Source organism: Phocoena sinus, chromosome X, assembly GCF_008692025.1.
Source record: "Phocoena sinus isolate mPhoSin1 chromosome X, mPhoSin1.pri, whole genome shotgun sequence".
NCBI classification, from domain to species: Eukaryota; Metazoa; Chordata; class Mammalia; order Artiodactyla; family Phocoenidae; genus Phocoena; species Phocoena sinus.
The window spans coordinates 6,978,227-6,997,278 of record NC_045784.1 but is presented as its reverse complement, the minus strand read 5'-3'; the positions used below and the strand labels follow the sequence as shown (position 1 = coordinate 6,997,278).

At 46.5% G+C, this 19,052-nt stretch overlaps 1 protein-coding gene across 9 annotated transcripts in view; it reads right to left on the bottom strand.

Annotated features, from left to right (window-relative positions):
- Window positions 1-19,052, bottom strand: part of TBL1X (transducin beta like 1 X-linked) — a 230,767-nt gene that overhangs the window by 56,802 nt on the left and 154,913 nt on the right. For 4 of the 9 annotated variants that reach the window (XR_004347992.1, XM_032619262.1, XM_032619263.1 and 1 more), the window contains 3 exons: window positions 14,379-14,468; window positions 2,388-2,458; window positions 197-315 (listed from right to left, as the gene is read on the bottom strand). Coding sequence is in view for 8 of the 9 variants with exons in the window: in XM_032619262.1 (XP_032475153.1) it covers window positions 197-315; window positions 2,388-2,401 (133 nt within the window). In the remaining variant the exon portion in view is untranslated. Of the gene's footprint in view, window positions 1-196; window positions 316-1,281; window positions 1,356-1,993; window positions 2,354-2,387; window positions 2,459-14,378; window positions 14,469-19,052 lie in introns of those variants that run through there. The other 5 variants (XM_032619265.1, XM_032619264.1, XM_032619266.1 and 2 more) reach the window with 4 other exon arrangements.

Genomic DNA, 19,052 nt, shown 5'->3' with positions numbered 1-19,052 from the left:
GAAGAACATACTGCCTCATCCCGCCCCCGGAATGGGAAGGCCCCAGAACCTTCTCCTCCCCCCTGTAATCCTCTGCACAAGAGTGTTCTGAGCTCTTCTTTCTCTATAGCCTGAGTGTTCGACCACTGCATGGCTGCTCGCCTTGCACTTGGCATGTGGAAGATGATTTCCTACGCACAGGAAGCCTCCGTCTTACCTGACTCCTGGAGATAGCGATACACCAGAAAGTTCACCTCGTCACTGGTTATGCTCATCTTAGCCTCACCTCGCGGCGATGAGGTCTTTACGAAGCGGGGGCCACCTTCTGTGAGAATGCTGAGAGGAGAAAGTGGAAGAGAGTTTTGAAACACTGCTTGTAGTCTTTTTTTTTACTGCATTCTTTTTGAGATGATTAAAAAATATAATACTCAGGATGTTGCACATGTGAAGGTAATTAATGCCTGATCCGTGTTGTATTTTGTGATTACATAAAGATTTTATATTTGTGTGTGTGTGTGTTTGTGCATGTATATATAGACACATTCATACAGGTGAAAGTTTTCCCAAAAAAGATGAGTTGGTGTATTTTATAAATGCTGGGATGGACTCATATAGAAACCACTAATGGAGACAAACTCAGGGGCCACAGAAAATGAGAACAAACACTGATTTTTTTTTTTTTTTTTTGGGCTGTATGCGGGCCTCTCACTGTTGTGGCCTCTCCCGTTGCGGAGCACAGGCTCCGGACGCGCAGGCTCAGCGGCCATGGCTCACGGCCCCAGCCGCTCCGCGGCACATGGGATCTTCCCGGACCGGGGCACGAACCCGTGTCCCCTGCATCGGCAGGCGGACTCTCAACCTCTGCGCCACCAGGGAAGCCCCCAAACACTGATTTTTTATTCACTAAAGTGTGCATTATGATCACAACGCAGTTGACAGCGAGTTTGAATGGAATCCCGACGCGCAGTGGGACAGACGCGGCTGCCTTCGATGCCGCCCTTCCCTAGACAGATGGGGAAGACGACCGGGTAGGCCAGCAGGCACGTCGACACCCCCAGGCAGGGCGACCATATGGTCTGGAAAACACCCGTGGCTCTGAAGCAGCGATTAATCGTAACACCTTCCACTGATAGAAGTTCAGTGATGAACGTGACCGTCACTGAACCTACAGGGTGCACGTGGCCCTGAGAAGGCAGACACACACCAGTGCGGAGCTACGTCAGCGTATGTGTCACCCTGACATGACTTCTATACAGAGGCCAGGTGTCAGGAAGCCAGCCCACGGACACAGAGAGAACCTACATCGTTTGTGTTTTGCCACAGAACTGGCCGCATCAGTCTGGCCGAGACCGCAGTACGGGAAGGCACGTAGAAACCTGGGGGAGGAGTGAGGGGATGATGAGAACTTCGGAAGCCTCTGTGTCTGAGGCAGACAAGAAGAAAGAGCCTTATTTTCTTCACAGTCCTAAGTCAGACCTATGAGCGCCCTGGCCCAAAGAGGACAGAAGTCACTCAAATAGAACTCTTTTACCCACAGATAGAGCAGAATTCACACGTGTGTAATTAAGAGCATTCACTCCAAACAGCAGTGGCCAAGAAGGGCCACGACTTCCTTCAATTATGTCACCGATACTGAACATTTCAGGCTGTTTGGGAACTGTCTTCAGAGTCCATGCCGTATGTTTTCAGGCAGCTTTGTGGTGGCAATCTTTCATTATTGAATTACAATTAAATTTCCATTTGTTTAGAACAAGATAAAAGGACAAAACGCACATTTCAAGTTGGGAGGATTTGAATTAAAGGTTGTCATAACGGACACACCACACGATGGCCCCCCCAATGAGTCCCACCTGATATAATCCCCTGCCCTCCAGTGTGGGCAGGACCTATGACTCCCTTTTACCACACAGAATACGTCAAAGGAGATGGATGCCACACCCTGGTTAGGTTATATGGCAAGGATGACCGGAGGTCACTCCTATAATTGTTACATTACATTGTATAAGGCTCTTACTGGACTAGAGAAAGACTCTCCTGCCGGCCTTCACACGAACCGCCCAGGGAACCAAGGGCAGTCTTTAGGAAGTTGTGCGCCTCAATCCTACAACCACAAGAGAACTGAGTTCTGCCAACAGCGTGGGCTTGCAAGAAGACCCTTCCCTTCCCAGCTCTAAATAAGGATGCAGCCCAGCCACCACGTGGCTGCAGCCTCTCGAGACCCTGCGCAGAGGAGCCCCGCACGTGCCCAGTCTCCCAACCCTGGGAAACTGTGAGAGAATAAACGTGTTGCTTCTAGCTGCTGAATTTGTGGCCATTTGTTATGCAGCAGCAGGTAACTGATACAGTGGCCTCTTGGGACACTCCAGTTCTCACTTTGCCATCATAACAAGATTTTAATTTGTAGTTACCAGAATTTTGTCATGCAAAAATACTTATCTTCTTCACTTAATCAGGTGGTATTTCTGCACTTCTGTAGACACTGGAAAGAAAATTTGACGGTCAGAATATACATGTGTCCTGAGACGTCTGCTTGAACTCTGGGGAGCTCACACAGAGGATGGCATTAGGAAGATATCTGAGACGAAATAAAAAGCTATGAAATCAGAGCATATACAGGTGAAAAAATAAAACACGGCTCAAGGGACAGAACAAATAATAACAGAGATGTGCACTGCAGAATAGTGTGGCTCTAAAGAGACTTTTGATGACCCTGAGTGGCAGTAATGACGGAGACTCAGTTCTCATGAGGAATTCAGTTGCAGGTTCTCTCTATGGTAAATGGTAAATGGTAAATGGTGGCGCCAGTGGGATGTGATTAGGTCATGAGGGTGGAGCCCTCATGAATGGGTTAGTGCCCTTATAGAAAGAGACCCCAGAGAGTTCTCCCTCTTTCTGCCATGTAAGAACACACTGTTGCACACTTAATAGACTACAGTACAGTGTAAACCTTACATGAGGGCTTCCCTGGTGGCGCAGTGGTTCAGAGTCCGCCTGCCGATGCAGGGGACACGGGTTCGTGCCCCGGTCCGGGAGGATCCCACATGCCGCGGAGCGGCTGGGCCCGTGAGCCATGGCCGCTGAGCCTGCGCGTCCGGAGCCTGTGCTCCGCAACGGGAGAGGCCACAACAGTGAGAGGCCCTCATACCGCAAAAAAAAAAAAAAACCTTACATGAAGGGAAGATGGTGGTATCTGGCCCTCACCAAATACCGAATCTGCTGGTGCCTTGAATGCTGGACTTCCAGTCTCCAGAACTGTGGGAAATAAACGTTTGTTGTTTAGGCTGTCCAGTTTATGGTACTGCGTTATAGCAGCCTGAATGGACTCAGACACCACCCCTAACTCCCTTTTCTTTTATTGCCATTTTGAGTACTTATAAACAGTGAAATCTAATCTAACCAACAGGGTCTCTCAGCCTCAGGGAGTTTGACTCGGGGCCAGACGATTCTCTGTTATGAGAACACTCTGCACACTGTAGGATGTTTAGCAGCATCCCTGGCCTCTTCTCACTAGACTAGACGCCAGCACAACCTCCCCTCCATCCCCTACGGCTGTGATGATCAAAAACACCCCCAGACATTGCCTAATATTACAAATTGCTAAACTGCTGCTGGCTGAGAACAACTGTTATACAGGAAAACTAAGCATTTTGTGTTTGAAATGAATTCCATTTATAAAATTGTAAGACACCGTGGAGCTAGCTCATAGACATTGCTTAATGAAACGGCCACGCTACTAAAAAGGATCCTTTAAAATGCACCGTAAGGGCATGGCTTTTTCAGATAGTCTATGTAAAATCTTTCCACAAAATCACATTTTCATAAGGAAAGTGCTGATTTTTGTCTTTCAGCATACAGATCTTCGTTTTCTAAGGAGAAAGTATTTGGATACGTACGGACGACACCCCTGCACCCACAGCCTGGTTCACGTTCCCCAGCCCACAAGTGTCTGTAATATATATTAGAAGTGTCTGCACAAGCGTTTAGCACAGGACTCTGGAGCAAGAGAATTTAAGATCCTCAAGGGACGGGGAATTATGGACGACTTCTGTTAGCCCGTTCCTCTGTTTTTCTTTATGCATCAGCCTTTTTCCCAACTAAGAAAATTTCTGTTTAAGCTCTAGCTCTCTACTTTCTGATCCCAGATTCATCTTCTCTCTGAAATTTTAAGTTAGAATCCAAGGATCAGAGTGTTTTCCCCAATATGGTGTTAACTTCTTAAAGGATTTTTGATTTGTAAACAGCAGAGGAAAGAAAACAAAAACCATCCCCGGCCTGCGATAGAACCAGGGATGTCATACCATTTGGTCCACAAGAGTGTCATGTGTTTCTACTGACTGGTCCACCTCAACATAGGCACACCTGGAGGTATTGTGGTTCAGTTCCAGACCACAGCAATAAAGTGAGTCACAGAATTTTTTTCTGATTCCCCAGTGCATGTAAGAGGTTTACACTATACTGTAGTCTATTAAGTGTGCAACAGTATTATGTCTAAAAAAAGCTATATTACCCTAATTAAAAAATTTATTGCTAAAAAATGCTAACCAAAATCTGAGCCTTCAGTGAGCTGTAATCTTTTTGCACTAACATCAAAAATCACGGGCTTCCCTGGTGGCGCAGTGGTTGAGAGTCCGCCTGCCGATGCAGGGGACACGGGTTCGTGCCCCGGTCTGGGAGGATCCCACATGCCGCGGAGCGGCTGGGCCCGTGGGCCATGGCCGCTGAGCCTGCGCGTCCGGAGCCTGTGCTCCGCAACGGGAGAGGCCACAACAGTGAGAGGCCCGCGTACCGCAAAAAACAAACAAAAAAGAACAACAAAAAAACTGATCTAATAATTGGATCAAAGTCCCCCCCACCAATAAAACACCTTAAATTAAATGGCTTAAATTTCTTAAATGACTATTTCTTCTAAAACCTAACTAGTTCCAAAAAAAGGATTTACAGTGACCAGTGAACTGAAATGTGCATATATATTGTGAGACTATTCAATACACACCAGAGAACATTCTTTAAACCGACCATAAACCACAGCAACATTCAATACACTCCAACGCTTTGGGTTTGATTACAGCAAAATCAAGAGAAACCAACAATTAACTGGTGTCTAACTGCGGTACCTCTGAGCAAAGTGCTTGAAGGTGGCTGCTGTCATTTTACTGGGTCAACATCACTATTTTGACTCAAATGAGTAAAACGGCTGATCTTCACTTGGCAAAAGCTACTGCTTTAGACAAATTTCGCCAAGATCTACATAAGGTTGGGAAAAAAAGTTACCTATCCTCTTTTCTCCAAGACAAGAGCTCAATTTCCAGAGACAGATGTTAGAATAAAATTACGGATTTTTTAAAATCAGGGATTTTCTGTATAACTTCATGTATAATAAATAAACGTGCTGGTATTACGGTGCTATTCAAAGTTTCGGGGACGGGCGCGGGCTTCTCTACCCCAGACACAGACAGGTGAAATTTACGTCAGTGGCTCAATTCCCAGGTCTGGTGTTTTGTTTTGTTTCGTTTTTTCAATTGTGTTTAAAATACACACAACGTTTAATTTACCGTCGTGACCGTTCTGAAGTGCACAACCCGGGGTGGCATTAAGGACATTCCCATTGTCGTGCAGCCACCCCCCTACCTACCTCCACAGCTCGTCCACCACCGCCAACGACCTCTGTCCCCAGTGAACACCACCTCCTCGCTCGCCCCTCCCCCAGGCCCTGGGACCCACTCTTCTGCCTCCTTTCTGTCTCTGTGAGTCTGAAATGAGAGCCACGTTCCATCTTGCAGGTGGGAAGGTGGTTTCTGTCAGTTCCGAGGCACTCTGCAGCTGCAAATACTAGCACAGCCCTGGCGCTCGCCATGGACCTTCTTCAATCACCATGAGGGCCGGACGTTACTTCCTGCAAACACCTCTCCAGAAAGAAACGCTCTGTGGCGAGAAGACCCCACAGTGAGAAGCCGCCACTCCTCACGGGAGATGACCATGTGGACCCCAGTCTCGTGTTTACTGTAACCCCGCTGCAAGTGGAAACAGGCAAATGCTTCACCCTGCTTTTCCCGCACTTGAGATAAATGAGGTACAAAGCGATGATAGAAAAAATTACCGAACGCCTACGATATTCAAGGCATGGTGACGGCAATGGCAGGGATGAAACAAATTCAGATGCAGGCACGCGCGCACACACACAGACAGACACAGACACACACACACACACACACACACACACACACCGCTTCCTTGAAGCTGTTAGTAAGATGTCTATGCAAATAACCAAAAGCCCCTGTAGTTAAAGCCCCGCGCCTATACCACAAGGTACTAAGAGGGACGGCAGCAGGGTTCCAGGGAAGGCTAGGTCAGGGAAGAGGGAGGAAGGTCTGGGAGAGGGAGGAGGTGAATCCTCGACTGATGGACACAAGATTTGGCAGAGAAGTATGAAAAAGGAAGGAAAGGAAGGAGCAGTGTGTGGGGGTGGGGGTAACCTTCAAGGACGTACCAAGTGCTCCCTGGGACCCAGGGCGGGAAGATGGCCCTCTGTGCCGTCACCGTGGGCCGTGAGGTGGGGGAGAAGTTGGCCTGTGTCCTTTCTGCCAAGGGCGGTCTTTGTGGGCACGTGACGTGGAGCTCGAAATGCCTGTACTGGCTGCACTAAAGCTAGGGCACACCAGGGTGATGGTTCCGGTGTCCGCGGCTTACTGGCTAGAGGTAAGGGAACTAACGTCCTGAGAGCCACAGAGGAAAGCACAAAACGGAGGACTCGGGGGCCTCGTGGCTCAGAGCCAGGTGGCCTGATTCCTAATCATACCTCCATCCCGTTCTAGCTGTGGACTGCAGGGCGAGCCACGTGGCTCAGTCTTCCCTTCTCCAAACTGAGGATGACGAGAGCCGTTACATCCGGCAGACGTGGTGAGGACGCACAGCTTTTATACAAACTCCCAGTTCAGGGCCCCGGACACAGCAGAGACGTAGGACGGCTATTACTCCCACTCGGCTACCTGCGAGCATCCCCAAAGCAAAGAGCCCCCTGAGAGGGCCCGAGGAACACAGCACCCTTGCCGAAGTGATTCAGAGCTGGCAGCGGGTGACGCGTCAACAGGCCAGCGGCAGGTCGAGAGCCCGTCCGAGAAAGCACCTCCCTCCACACTCCGGCCCGGCACTTCTACCATGGAGACCCGGAGGGCCGGGTCTCACTGCAGCACCTCGCCGGTTTTCCGGAGCTGGCCGCGGCCAGCTCAAGTCCTGACGACTCCCGTGGATGCCTTCCAACCTCCCCAGCTCTAGAGTAAAGGAGAGCTTTTTCAGCACCGGCAGATCGTCCTCGGCCTCCAAAAGAAGGAAAAAAATTAAAAAGGGTTCTTAAATACTGCAATTGTGTTTATTCTCTTGCCTGACCCGGTTTTGATCCGAGGCACCTCCAGTCAGGTTGATCTGAGGTCTTTGGCGCTGTGAGGGTGCGAAAAAGAAAAGACCGCCCTCACCGTGAGGTAAAGCTACACGTTCCCTCACCGTTCTGCTCACAGAAGGAGGAAAGATTAGTGCGGACGGATGACATCCCTGGAGTTGCCCCACTAAAGATGAGCATTCCAACATAAGTAATAATTCGGGGTTAAGTCCATCAGGAAGCTAAAGGGAAGATTATTTATCATTATTATTTATAGTATTTCTCCTTTTCATGATTTAATTTCAAGGTGGCAAAAACTTCTATGACTCACAGTCCAGTTCACAAAATAATTCAGTTGCAGGAGAAATGGCATCTGAGGGTTTCGTTGTACTGAGTACGCACTGACAGAACTTAATACGCTCTCGTGCTCTGGGAAGGGAGAGGACTGCCCCCGAACAACAAAATCTTCACTGCTCTTTAATTACCTTAAAGTATATAATCACAAGAGAGCTACTTGAGAGCTGGCTCTGCTAGAGGAAGACAGAAAATGCAAGCGCGTTCCCTGCCAACAGGAGGGGAGGCTGGTTCGGAAACAGCGAAGTAAGCGCACAGCGATTACAGGGCTGGGGCCGTGGTGCTCGGCTGATATCACTGGTGGCAGAAGTTTCTCTTTTAACAATCTGTCCCATTATGAAATGTTCTCTTAAAATCCTTTAAAGCAGGGACGGAAGAAACTTTGTCTCATGTCTTGTCTCTGCTATTAGTCTGCTGGCTTTCACGCTGGAAGAATCCATCTCTTAAAGTAATCTTCTGGACGAGGCTCAGGGCGCTTTGGGACTTGATTCCACGCAGACTGAGGACCGAGAGCCAGAGCAGCTGGAAAATCTGCTAGAAATGACCTCATCGTAACAAGGCACTTTTCTTCTCTCCGCATTTCACAAATTCTCTGCTGACTGGAACGCACTAGGTCTTATACCTCCCTGCTCGCTTGATCCATAATGTTTTTCTCTCTTCAAAAGGAAACTGAGTTTCCCAGTGGTCAGTTTAAGATGAAGAGTTTTAATTTACGCATCAGCGTTTACATATGAATCCTTCTGTACCATCTTGACGGGGACCCAGCTTATCGTGGAGATGAAGCAGGCTTGTTTCACACACTGCATACACCTGTTCTTCCGGCATAACTGTAACGAAGCCGATACGTAGCCACTGAAAGTACTGAAAGCTGTTTTTTGTCCGATGACAGCATGAGTGCGATTCAATAAATTAAGGCACTTACCGTTGGACCCCGATTATAGGAGAATATATACATAGAAAAGATAGGGCGGGGAACAGGAAAATGTTAACAGTGTTTTGGTTTGTTTTTTAAATAGACATATCTTCATTCACCAATGACTATGTCTATTATTTTACGGTAAGAAAGAAAAATCCCCCCAAAGGTAAGATTTTTCACTCATTTTACAGTTATATTTACTTACTTGGGAGTCAAATGGTCCAAAATTATAAATATAATCAAAGAACTATCATTTTATTACCAGAGTTCACAGGCCTAGCAGTGGAATTGCCATTTAAATATAAGAATGAACTAGTGTCGTAAGATGCAGTCCTCAAAAGGATATTCACGATGGGAGAAAATGTCCACGATACGGCGATACGTGAAAAAAATAGGTCTCAGGATGGAACGTGCATGTCGCTAAATTTCATTTTGTACACGCACACAAAAGATACCCTCTAAAATATAAAAAAAGATAATAAAATACACCCACCTCTCCAGGGGTGGGATCATGCTGGAATTTTATCTGTGTGTGTGTGCGTGCCTTTCTGTAGCTTCCAAGTTCTCTCCTCTGAACGTGAACTGTTTTCATATTCATTAAAATGTCATTAAAATCTGGCAGCGTCTTCAGAAATCATCACTATGAGAGCAACCCAGCTGAGTAGGAAATAAAGCCGCAGGGTCGAGAGAGCAGAGAGAAGGGAGTCTTCTCGGGTTACGAAATAATACGGCGCTTCACAAAATCCAAAACATCCCCTGCGTGAGGCATTCAGAGAGGGTCCTTTCTGTGCCTGGCTGCCCTTCTGGGTTAATTAACGGCTGGCTGGGGCCTTGCATCCCAACCCTGTGTGCAGAGCCATGAAGGATGCTGACGTGACAAGAGAGGCGTCCCGTCCTGGAGTTACCGCCAAGACCATGTGCGCATCTCCAGAGCGGCCACCGGGTCCTCTCGCAAACCCTCTGACCCGCAAACCCTCTCCACCCTCCACTTCTCTGCCTGATCGGGAGGCAGACCCAGAAGGAAGCCTTCCTAAAAAATGTCCCACCCAGTAACAGCGAAAGTCTGCATCACGGAGCCAGACGATGCATGTAAGACCAATAGCACAGTTACCGTTTTACTCTTCTCCTCTACACCGTGAAATGACAGTTCAGGTACCCAAGATTTCAAAGCAAAGTGCCTTGGGAGACACAGACAGCCGCTGCTTCCACATAAGAGTAGTCTGTCTTCTTTTTCTAATGACTTGGGTCTTGTAAGCTAATGCTGCCGATTAATCTGTAAATTAACGTACAGATTCTAATTATCTCTAAGACTGAGAGGCTGAATCGGATTCTTTACAATGTGCACTAGGCCCTCAGACAAATTTCAGCAATATGTACAGGCTGGTTATGAAACCTCTAAGACGCTGTGATTTTCACCCACATAACGCAGGATTTATTTGGGCCCTGATGATTCCCTTTTCTGCAGTAGGTGGAGTCGTAAGTGAGGTCATTTACTCATATAAGGTGACCTCCAAAGTTCTGAAAAATAAACCCTGTGGTTTTCTCCGTAGATATTAAAGCGGGCGGATGCCTTGCCCTTTGAGGTAGCCTGCGTCTCAAAAATCCTGGTGTTAAGCGTATTTTGATGCTTCAATTTAAATGAATGACAACAAAAAAAAGTTTAAAAGAAAAATACTTAAAGCATCGTGAACCCAAGTATCTGCTGAGAGGTCAATGAGTCTCATGTTATGTCGGCAAATGCAGGAACTCAGTCTTGTAGTCAAATGCTCGGCATCTTAAAATTTCCCACAGCCACAAAACCGTTCAGATTAAAACACAAAATAAAGTAGTGACAGTAGCAGTGAGTCGGGTTCGTCACTCTCAGTACTCCCGACCTTGGGGAGCACAGAAATCTCTGGGATGGGCTGCCCTGTGCACTGTAGAGCAGCATCCCTGGTCTCCACCCACTCGATGCCAGAAGCTCGCGATCTCCCCGCAAAACATCTCCAGACGTGATCAAATGTCCCCTGGGGAGGGGTGGGGAACTGCCCAGGGCTGAGAACATCTGAGCGGTGGCGGTTACACAAGTCCAGAGCCGCCCTTCACATGGAAGGCCCTCAGATTCCTACAAGTCTTGATGCCCTGAGAATCTGCAGTGCTTTCGTCGAGTAACCAACAACTTGGATGCTGTCCTAAGCACGCCACAGACCCTGCAGAGCTGCACCTCGGATGTCCTCCAGACTCAAAGGCTGCAGTCAGAAGAGGGAGAAATGACACAGGTGTGTTTCTCTAGGTCGACGTGGGCTCACTGTGGCCCACAGGCCAATTCCCACCTGCCGCTTGCATTCTGCAAGCACTGTGGACCTAGTCGATAGCTTTTACATTTTAAATGGTTGAAAAGGAAATCAAAACAATGCTGTTTTGCCAGCCACGAAACTGATATGACATTCAAATTCCGGTGTCCATCAGTGAAGTTTTGTTGGCACTCGGCCACATCTGTTCATCTACGTAGGTCGGTAGCTGCTCTCACACGACAAGGGCAGAACTGAGCGGCTGCAGCACAGGCCACTGGCCCACAAAGCCTCAACTGTCTACTCTCTAGCCCTTGACAGAAAAGGTCTGCCAACCTCGCTCTCCTGAAGATTTTCCCCTTTCTACATTAGAGCACAACCTGCCTTACCGCTTCCCAGCCTGAAAGCTTCCTGTCTGAGAACCTGAAGGTGACGCCCCGAAGTGTGGATGTTTCTGGCGAACACAACCAACCACTGTGAAATGGACAGCCAAGAAAACACCACAGCCGTGGTCTGCTGTGAATGGCTTTCACAGAGGCACCTGCTGAAACCAGGTAAGTCTGAGGGGAACAGATACTAGCCCTCACTTTCTGACACACAGCAACCCAACACAGAGAGGAAGGGCCTGTGGTTTTTTTTTTTTTTTTTTTTTTTTTTTTGGCGGTAAGTGGGCCTCTCAACTGTTGTGGCCTCTCCGTTGTGGAGCACAGGCTCCGGACGCACAGGCCCAGCGGCCATGGCTCACGGGCCCAGCCGCTCCATGGCTCATGGGCCTAGCTGCTCCATGGCATGTGGGATCTTCCCGGACCGGGGCACGAACCCGTGTCCCTGCATCCGGCAGGCGGGCCTCCCAACCACTGCGCCACCAGGGAAGCCCAGCCTGTGGTTTTATACAGATGACTTCCCAGCTCGTGGATGCACGTGGGTACTGTGGTAGGTAAGCAACAGTGTGTCATTTCCCAGCACGGTCCCCAATGACCATCTGCACGTATAAACTGTACAAGGAGCTAATACAGGCTACAAAAATGTCCAGAGTCATCTATAAAGCTAAGCACAATGCCTCACACACAGCAGGAAGTCAGCGTGTGCTCAATTCAATTCAATCCAAGCAAAGCTTACGTTCCCTAAATACTGAATTAATACACAATCGAACACTCACGAGCAAACACACCTCCTCTCTCCTCTTCCCTCTGACATTTAAAATATGGTTCGGGGCTTCCCTGGTGGCGCAGTGGTTGAGAGTCCGCCTGCCGATGCGGGGACACTGGTTCGTGTCCCGGTCCGGGAGATCCCACATGCCGCGGAGCTGCTGGGCCCATGCGCCATGGCCGCTGAGCCTGCGCGTCCGGAGCCTGTTGCTCCGCAATGGGAGAGGCCACAACAGTGAGAGGCCCGCATACCGCAAAAAAAAAAAAATAATAAAATAAAATATGGTTCAACTGCATTTCAAAACATACTGACTGATGGTGCAGCCACTTAGAAAAGTTGGACGGTTCTTCAGAATGTTAACAGGGCTACCTTAACAACCTAGCAATTCTACTGGCAGGTGTATACCCAAGAGGCATGAAGGTATACGTCCACCCAAACTGGTACACGAATGTTCACATCGGCATGATTCATACCACTCGATAAAAGTAATACACCGCAAACGTCCGTCAACTGATGAATGGATAAACACGACGTGGTACGGCCATACAATGGAATATTATGGGGCCATAAAAAGGATTCATGTTACAACACGGATGTCAGCATCTGATGTCACCAGATTCAATCAACCTTTTATAATTCTTTTATTTTTTAAAACAAACTACGCTTTTCAAATATTTAAGTAAAATAACTGAAATTCTAATACAGGTGAACTTTTAACAACATGGGGGGCAGGGGGATGGGCCCCTGTGCAGTTGAAAACCCACTTATAACTGTACAGTTGGGCCCTCTGTGTCCATGATTCCTCATCTGTGGATTCGACCACGGACTGTATACAGTAGTCCATGGTTTATTGAAAAAATCCATGTATAAGCGGACTCGTGAAGTTCAAACCCAGTCAAGGGTCAACTGTACATATTTACCTTGTTATATATTTGGCTTTAAACAAAAATACTTCAATAAGATTCTTTTTTTCTAAACATCTTTATTGGATTATAATTGCTTTACACTGGTGTGTTGGTTTCTACTTTATAACAAAGTGAAGCAGCTCTACATATACACATAGCTCCTCCCTCTTGCGTCCCCCTCCCACCCTCCCTACCCCAGCCCTCTAAGATTCTTACTTTGGTTAAATCTGGGTCTATCATTTTAGTTCTGATTGGTTCCTTTAAAACAATAAAGCAAAAATCTTCCCCAAATTTCCATCTTGATGTTTTTAAAAGTACAAAAGTTCTATCAGTCTTTTAATGTAAAAAAGTTAAAGGAAGAACCAGAAAACACAAAACAGTAAATGATGAAATCAAACCCTAAAATCCCATCTACCAACCGATAACAGCACTTTTTCTTGGTAGCGGATGGGGAGGGAGCCATCAGTTTTAGTTTGGGATGTGGCTTCAACTCTTGATTGTTTCTTTTGGGCCATGCGGCTTGCAGGATCTTAGTTCCCCAACCAGGGATCAAACCCGTGCCCCCCGTAATGCAAGTGTGAAGTCCCAACAACCACTGGACCGCCAGGGAACTCCCTGGGCTTCAACTCTTGATGCCTGTGCATCTACGACTGTTCGGTTAGCTCTTCTGGGTACCTTATCCTCGCATTAGATCTATAAATAGTAAGCTACACGTTTTTCTAAGAAGTTTCGAGGTTAAGTAGTAAATCAATTTGCAGACAGACACAAATCGTATTAAGAAACTAATAAACCACAGCATTAAGAGACAGGGGCCAACTAAGATCCAGACTCACGTGCCCACTTATAATTAATTGTGCAGCTTAATTTTTTTTTTTTTTTTTTTTTTTTTTTTTTTTAGTTTTTTGCCATACGCGGGCCTCTCACTGTTGCGGCCTCTCCCGTTGCGGAGCACAGGCTCCGGACGCGCAGGCGCGGCGGCCATGGCTCACGGGCCCAGCCGCTCCGCGGCATGTGGGATCCTCCCGGACCGGGGCACGAACCCGCGTCCCCTGCATCGGCAGGCGGACTCTCAACCACTGCGCCACCAGGGAAGCCCGTGCAGCTTAATTTTAATTCACCGTGTTGACAAGAGGGAATGATTTTAGAAAGTGGCATCTGCTTCCGGTAAGACCCAGACAAGTTTATAATGGCTGGTTCAGTATCCACAATTCTTGGAAGGCAATAAAAGGCCAATCCGTCATATAGAATGGACTAAAGAGCCCATCATTATTTAACGATGCTCTATCTACTACCTTCAACTCCAGCAAGGAGAAAGACCTCAGACTCTGTCTCAAGAAAGCATTTTAAAACAGAAGGTGTTCAGTTTTGGCAAAACGCAGCTCTGCTTCAAACGAATTTCAGGTAAAAGACAAAGATCAAAGGCAGGCGTTTACCTTCAGGCTGACTTCATGTGTAGACCTTTGAACCAGTGGGCTCCCCAGCATCCGATCATATAAAACGCCAAGTGTCTGCTGGGACCTTGCCTGGTGAGAAACAGAGAGATTTGAAAAACAACAACAACAGTAACAACAAAAAACACCTTAAAATTCTCCGGGAATTGTTCACCTTTGACCTGTCCTATTCCTGTTTTTCTTTTTCAGCCCAACTCAAACTTAACACATTTTACTGTTTCATAATCTCCGTCCTAAAACTTTAACACAAACTATGCAGTTTTATTTGCAGTGTGAAAAAAGGAGAATTAAAACGGCCAGTCAGTATTATGGTACCTGTAGAGATTTGTAAGGAAAAAGTCTCAAAGTAAATAAAATTGATTTTAGCTCAGATACTGTTCCTGCCATCGGTCAACGAAACTTATGCCCACTTGAAATATCTTTCTTTTAGGGACCACATCACATACAACCAATAAATTAAACCGTACACACCCTTAAGAGAAGAAAAGACGCTCCAGACATCTTTTCTGACATTATAGACATTGCTTGGGCAACTGTTTACAATAATCATGGCATGCATGTTTGTGTGCAGACATCCACTCTTTTATGTGCTCAAAAAAACAGAAACATTAGAATCTTTTTTTCCTTTTTCGGCTTCCCTAAAATAAAGCGAAAGCAAGCACTGACTCTCAACTTTTACATTAGTGTTTTCCTACATTTCCATTTCACAGGGGTTCCACCTGCATGGATTTCTGAAGAAGCCAGGGGTGTATGTCATAAGATAATCCTTCCTATCAAAAACTCATTTTTATTTTTCCGTCAGTATAAACAGTAAGCACTCAACCAGGATCAACGTAATAATATTTACCTTCTTCCTCATAAATTCTCTTTAGCTGTGAGTGAATCCAGTCTCCTACAGGGTTGAAATTATCCACAAGCTCAAGAACTAAGGAAATTAAATGCTTGCTGTTTTCTCTAAATTCTTGTTCGATAGTCTTAAGTGATAATAAAAAGGCGCTAGGTTTAATATAATTCAAACCCATAAGTGAGGCTATGAATGAAGGTGTTTCTTATTAGTGAATGTATACAGAACCTCTTGAAATGTTTTAAGGAAATTCAAGCAAATTACTCCCACTGAGTCACGTTTATCGTTACACGGTTCATAAAAAGGAGACTAAAAGGATTCTACAAGCAGGATTCTACAAGCAGGTTCACAAGCAGGTTCACAAGCAGGTTCTACAAGCAGGTTCACAGGCCCTTAAGTTTCATTACAGTACATTTTTAAACCACGTAAGGTTATATAAGATAAAACGAGGACAACTGAAAAAATCTACCACTGAAGGAAAATAGTAAGATTTAAACAAAATTCCTCTATAGCTCTTTGAATAGAAATTAAAGGGCACCAGACTGAAGCAGGCACTAGGGAATACTGACTTTGCTTATAAAAGAAAAATACATTTCATTATGAAAAAAAGTCGGTAGTGGAGATGAAATAGGACGATACTCCTTACAGCAAACCTGAAGCAGACAGCAAATTATTTTCGGGATTGGGCTGTAAACCCAAGAGCCTTATGATGAAACTGCTAAACACCATAAAGTATCAAAATATAAGCAGATGTCACCACAATAAGCCCCAAACTGCTTGAAAATTAAAACATTAAAATCCATAATAATTCAATTAAGTAATTAATATATAAACAGCTCTCATTACAAGCTGTTCAGGAAAAAGCTTTAGTATCAAATTCCTATTCCCTGGCCCAAAACAGATGGTAACTCACAAATTGAAGGTTATCTTTGATATAAGTTGTTAAATTCAGTACATGTAATTAACATCATCTATGTGTTATAAACACACAAAACGTGAAATGTGACTGGTTAATAACATTCTGGTTATGCAACATGTCAAAATTAATTAGTTCATGACTAGAAATAATAAGTTAAAGTGAGAAACCTGAACTTCCAACCCCTGGTCAGTCCTGATTTTCCCATTATTAACACCTAAATAGAACCACTATCAATAAACAGTGCTGGCAGGGCTTCTCTGGTGTCACAGTGGTTGAGAGTCCGCCTGCCGATGCAGGGGACGCGGGTTCGTGCCCTGGTCCGGGAGGATCCCGCATGCCGCAGAGCGGCTGGGCCCGTGAGCCATGGCCGCTGGGCCTGCGCGTCCGGAGCCTGTGCTCCGCAACGGGAGAGGCCACAACAGTGAGAGTCCCGCGTACGGCAAAAAAAACAAAAACAAAAAAAAACCAGTGCTGGCAAAAATTTACGTGCTGAAAAAGATTTGTGTGAAACGCAAATGATTTTTTAAAAAATATTTATTTATTTATTTGGCTGCGCCAGGTCTTAGTTGTGGCACATGGGATCTTCGTTGTGGCGTGCAGGATCTTTGCTGCAGCATGAGGAATCTTTAGTCGTGGCGTGCGAACTCTTAGTTGCGGCATGTGGGATCTAGTTCCCTGACCAGGGATCGAACGCAGGCCCCCTGCATTGGGAGCATGGAGTCTTAGCCACTGGACCATCAGGGACGTCCCCCCCACACTTTTTTTAAGTCTTTACTGAATTCGTTACAATACTGCTTCTGTTTTATGTTTTGGTTATTTGGCTGCGAGGCATGAGGGATCTCAGCTCCCTGACTAGGGATCGAACCCTCACCCCCTGCCTTGGAAGGCAATGTCTTAACCACTGGACCGCCAGGGAAGTCTGCCACGCAAATGATTTGAACAAATGCAATATATTCTTTACTCTCAAAGGTAGTAATAAATATAAAAAGGACTCATTTTCTGGTTGCTGTCAGTTCTTGGCATGGAATGGTGTAGACGACGACTAATAGTCCTCCCACACAGGAGGCGTAAAGCCTTTAGTATATTCACGACGCTGTGCAATCATCCCCTACGTCAAGTCTCAAAACATTTACGTCACCCCAAAAGGAAACCTCGGGCCCATTAAGCAGTCAGTCCTCAATCCCCCTCCCCCCTCCCCCCGCCCAGGCAACCACCGGCCTGCCTTCTGTCTCTGCAGATTTGCCTGTTCTGGACGTTTCACATAAATGGAACCATACCACACCTTCTCTGTGTCCGGCTTCTTTCGCGTAGCATGATGTTTCCAAGGTCCATCCACAACGCAGCGTGTATCAGTACTTCATTCCTCTGTATGGCTGAATACTGTTCTGTTGTACGCATGCACTACCTTTTGTTTACCTTTCCAGCCACCAGCTGATGGGCATCTGGCTACTGTGAATGCTGCTGTTAGGAACACTGATGTCCAGGAATGTGTTTGAGCCCCCGTTTCCCATCCCTTGGGTATGTATTGTTCTATATCATTTTGCCAGAGACAAGGAATAGTGCAGTGTCGCTCTCCTTGGGGCAAACCAAATTACTCTTCCGCTCAGAAGCTTTGCCAAGTCTATCAGGGCAACCAGAGGTGCCGGGTTGGTTTTGTTTTGCCTGCAGCCCTGGCTGTCATTCTAAATCCTTCTCCCTCCCCTGAGGTAGTTTAGCTCCAAAGTTTTGAGTTGGTAACTGCCTGCACTTCTGGCTTCCCAGGACCCCTTGAGGTGACTCTGGCTACCCAGGTACCTTCTCACACTGATATCTGATATGGATCCACGTATGTAACCCCTAATAGCAGGATGGAACTATCATGGTGTGTCCTATTTTAACACAGTGGCTTTCAACCAGGGATGGCTGCGCTCTCTGCCCCTGGGGACTGCAGGATATTAGTCAATGTCTGGAGACATCTCTCGGTCGTCACAAGTGGAGGAGGGGAGGTACTGGCGCCTAGTGGGTAGAGACCAGGAATAGCGCTCAGCATCTACAACGCACAGAACAGCCTCCCTGCATGGAAGACTTGACTCATCGGCCCCCAGATGCCAATAATGCCAAGAAACTTCTTAACAGAACAGATTTTAGACCAAGTTCATCTCTTTATGACTTCGGCCTGATTCTTATGGAGAAATAGCAGAAGGCAAAGTAACAGTTTCACACAGGGCTTAAGATTCCAAAAGAATTATCTAGGGGATATTTTCATAGATTGCCATAATGCTTCCTTCTTGGTGGCCCAAATCTGTGGAACAAAACGAATAATCCATATGGCTCACTCAGTGAAAATTCAGGATAAACCTACATTTTTATTGATCATAACTGAAATGCTTAACTATATACATACTGATTATATCTCCTGATAAAAATGAATCAAATGTGTACAATTAAATTCCTTTAACTGCTGGTGGAGAGGTCAGCACGGAGCAGAACTGAGGCCTGCGGCCAGCAGCCCACACCATATGCCAGCCACATGAGAGCCACCATCGCACGGCATCATCCAGTACATATCAGACCATCAAGTCCCTGTAGCTCCGGTTGATGTCTTGAATGCAACTTCAAAGAGACCTCTGCCAGAACCACCCTGCTAAGTCACCACAGCATTCCTGACCCTCAGAATCTAACACACCATGAAGGACAGGTGGGAAGGATACCCGGGGCAGCAGGCCTTTTCAGCAATCGCCTCTCCATCATCACCCACAGAATGGGACAATGACATGCACGGCTGCTGCCAGGAAAGCCTAGAACCACAGGGACTTGGAAGCCAAGCAAACGGAGCTTTCGAAGAAGCAGGAGAGAGTTTCCCAAAGCATGTTCTTCACAATGATGTTTCCCAGATGGTTACTATGTGTTTAGT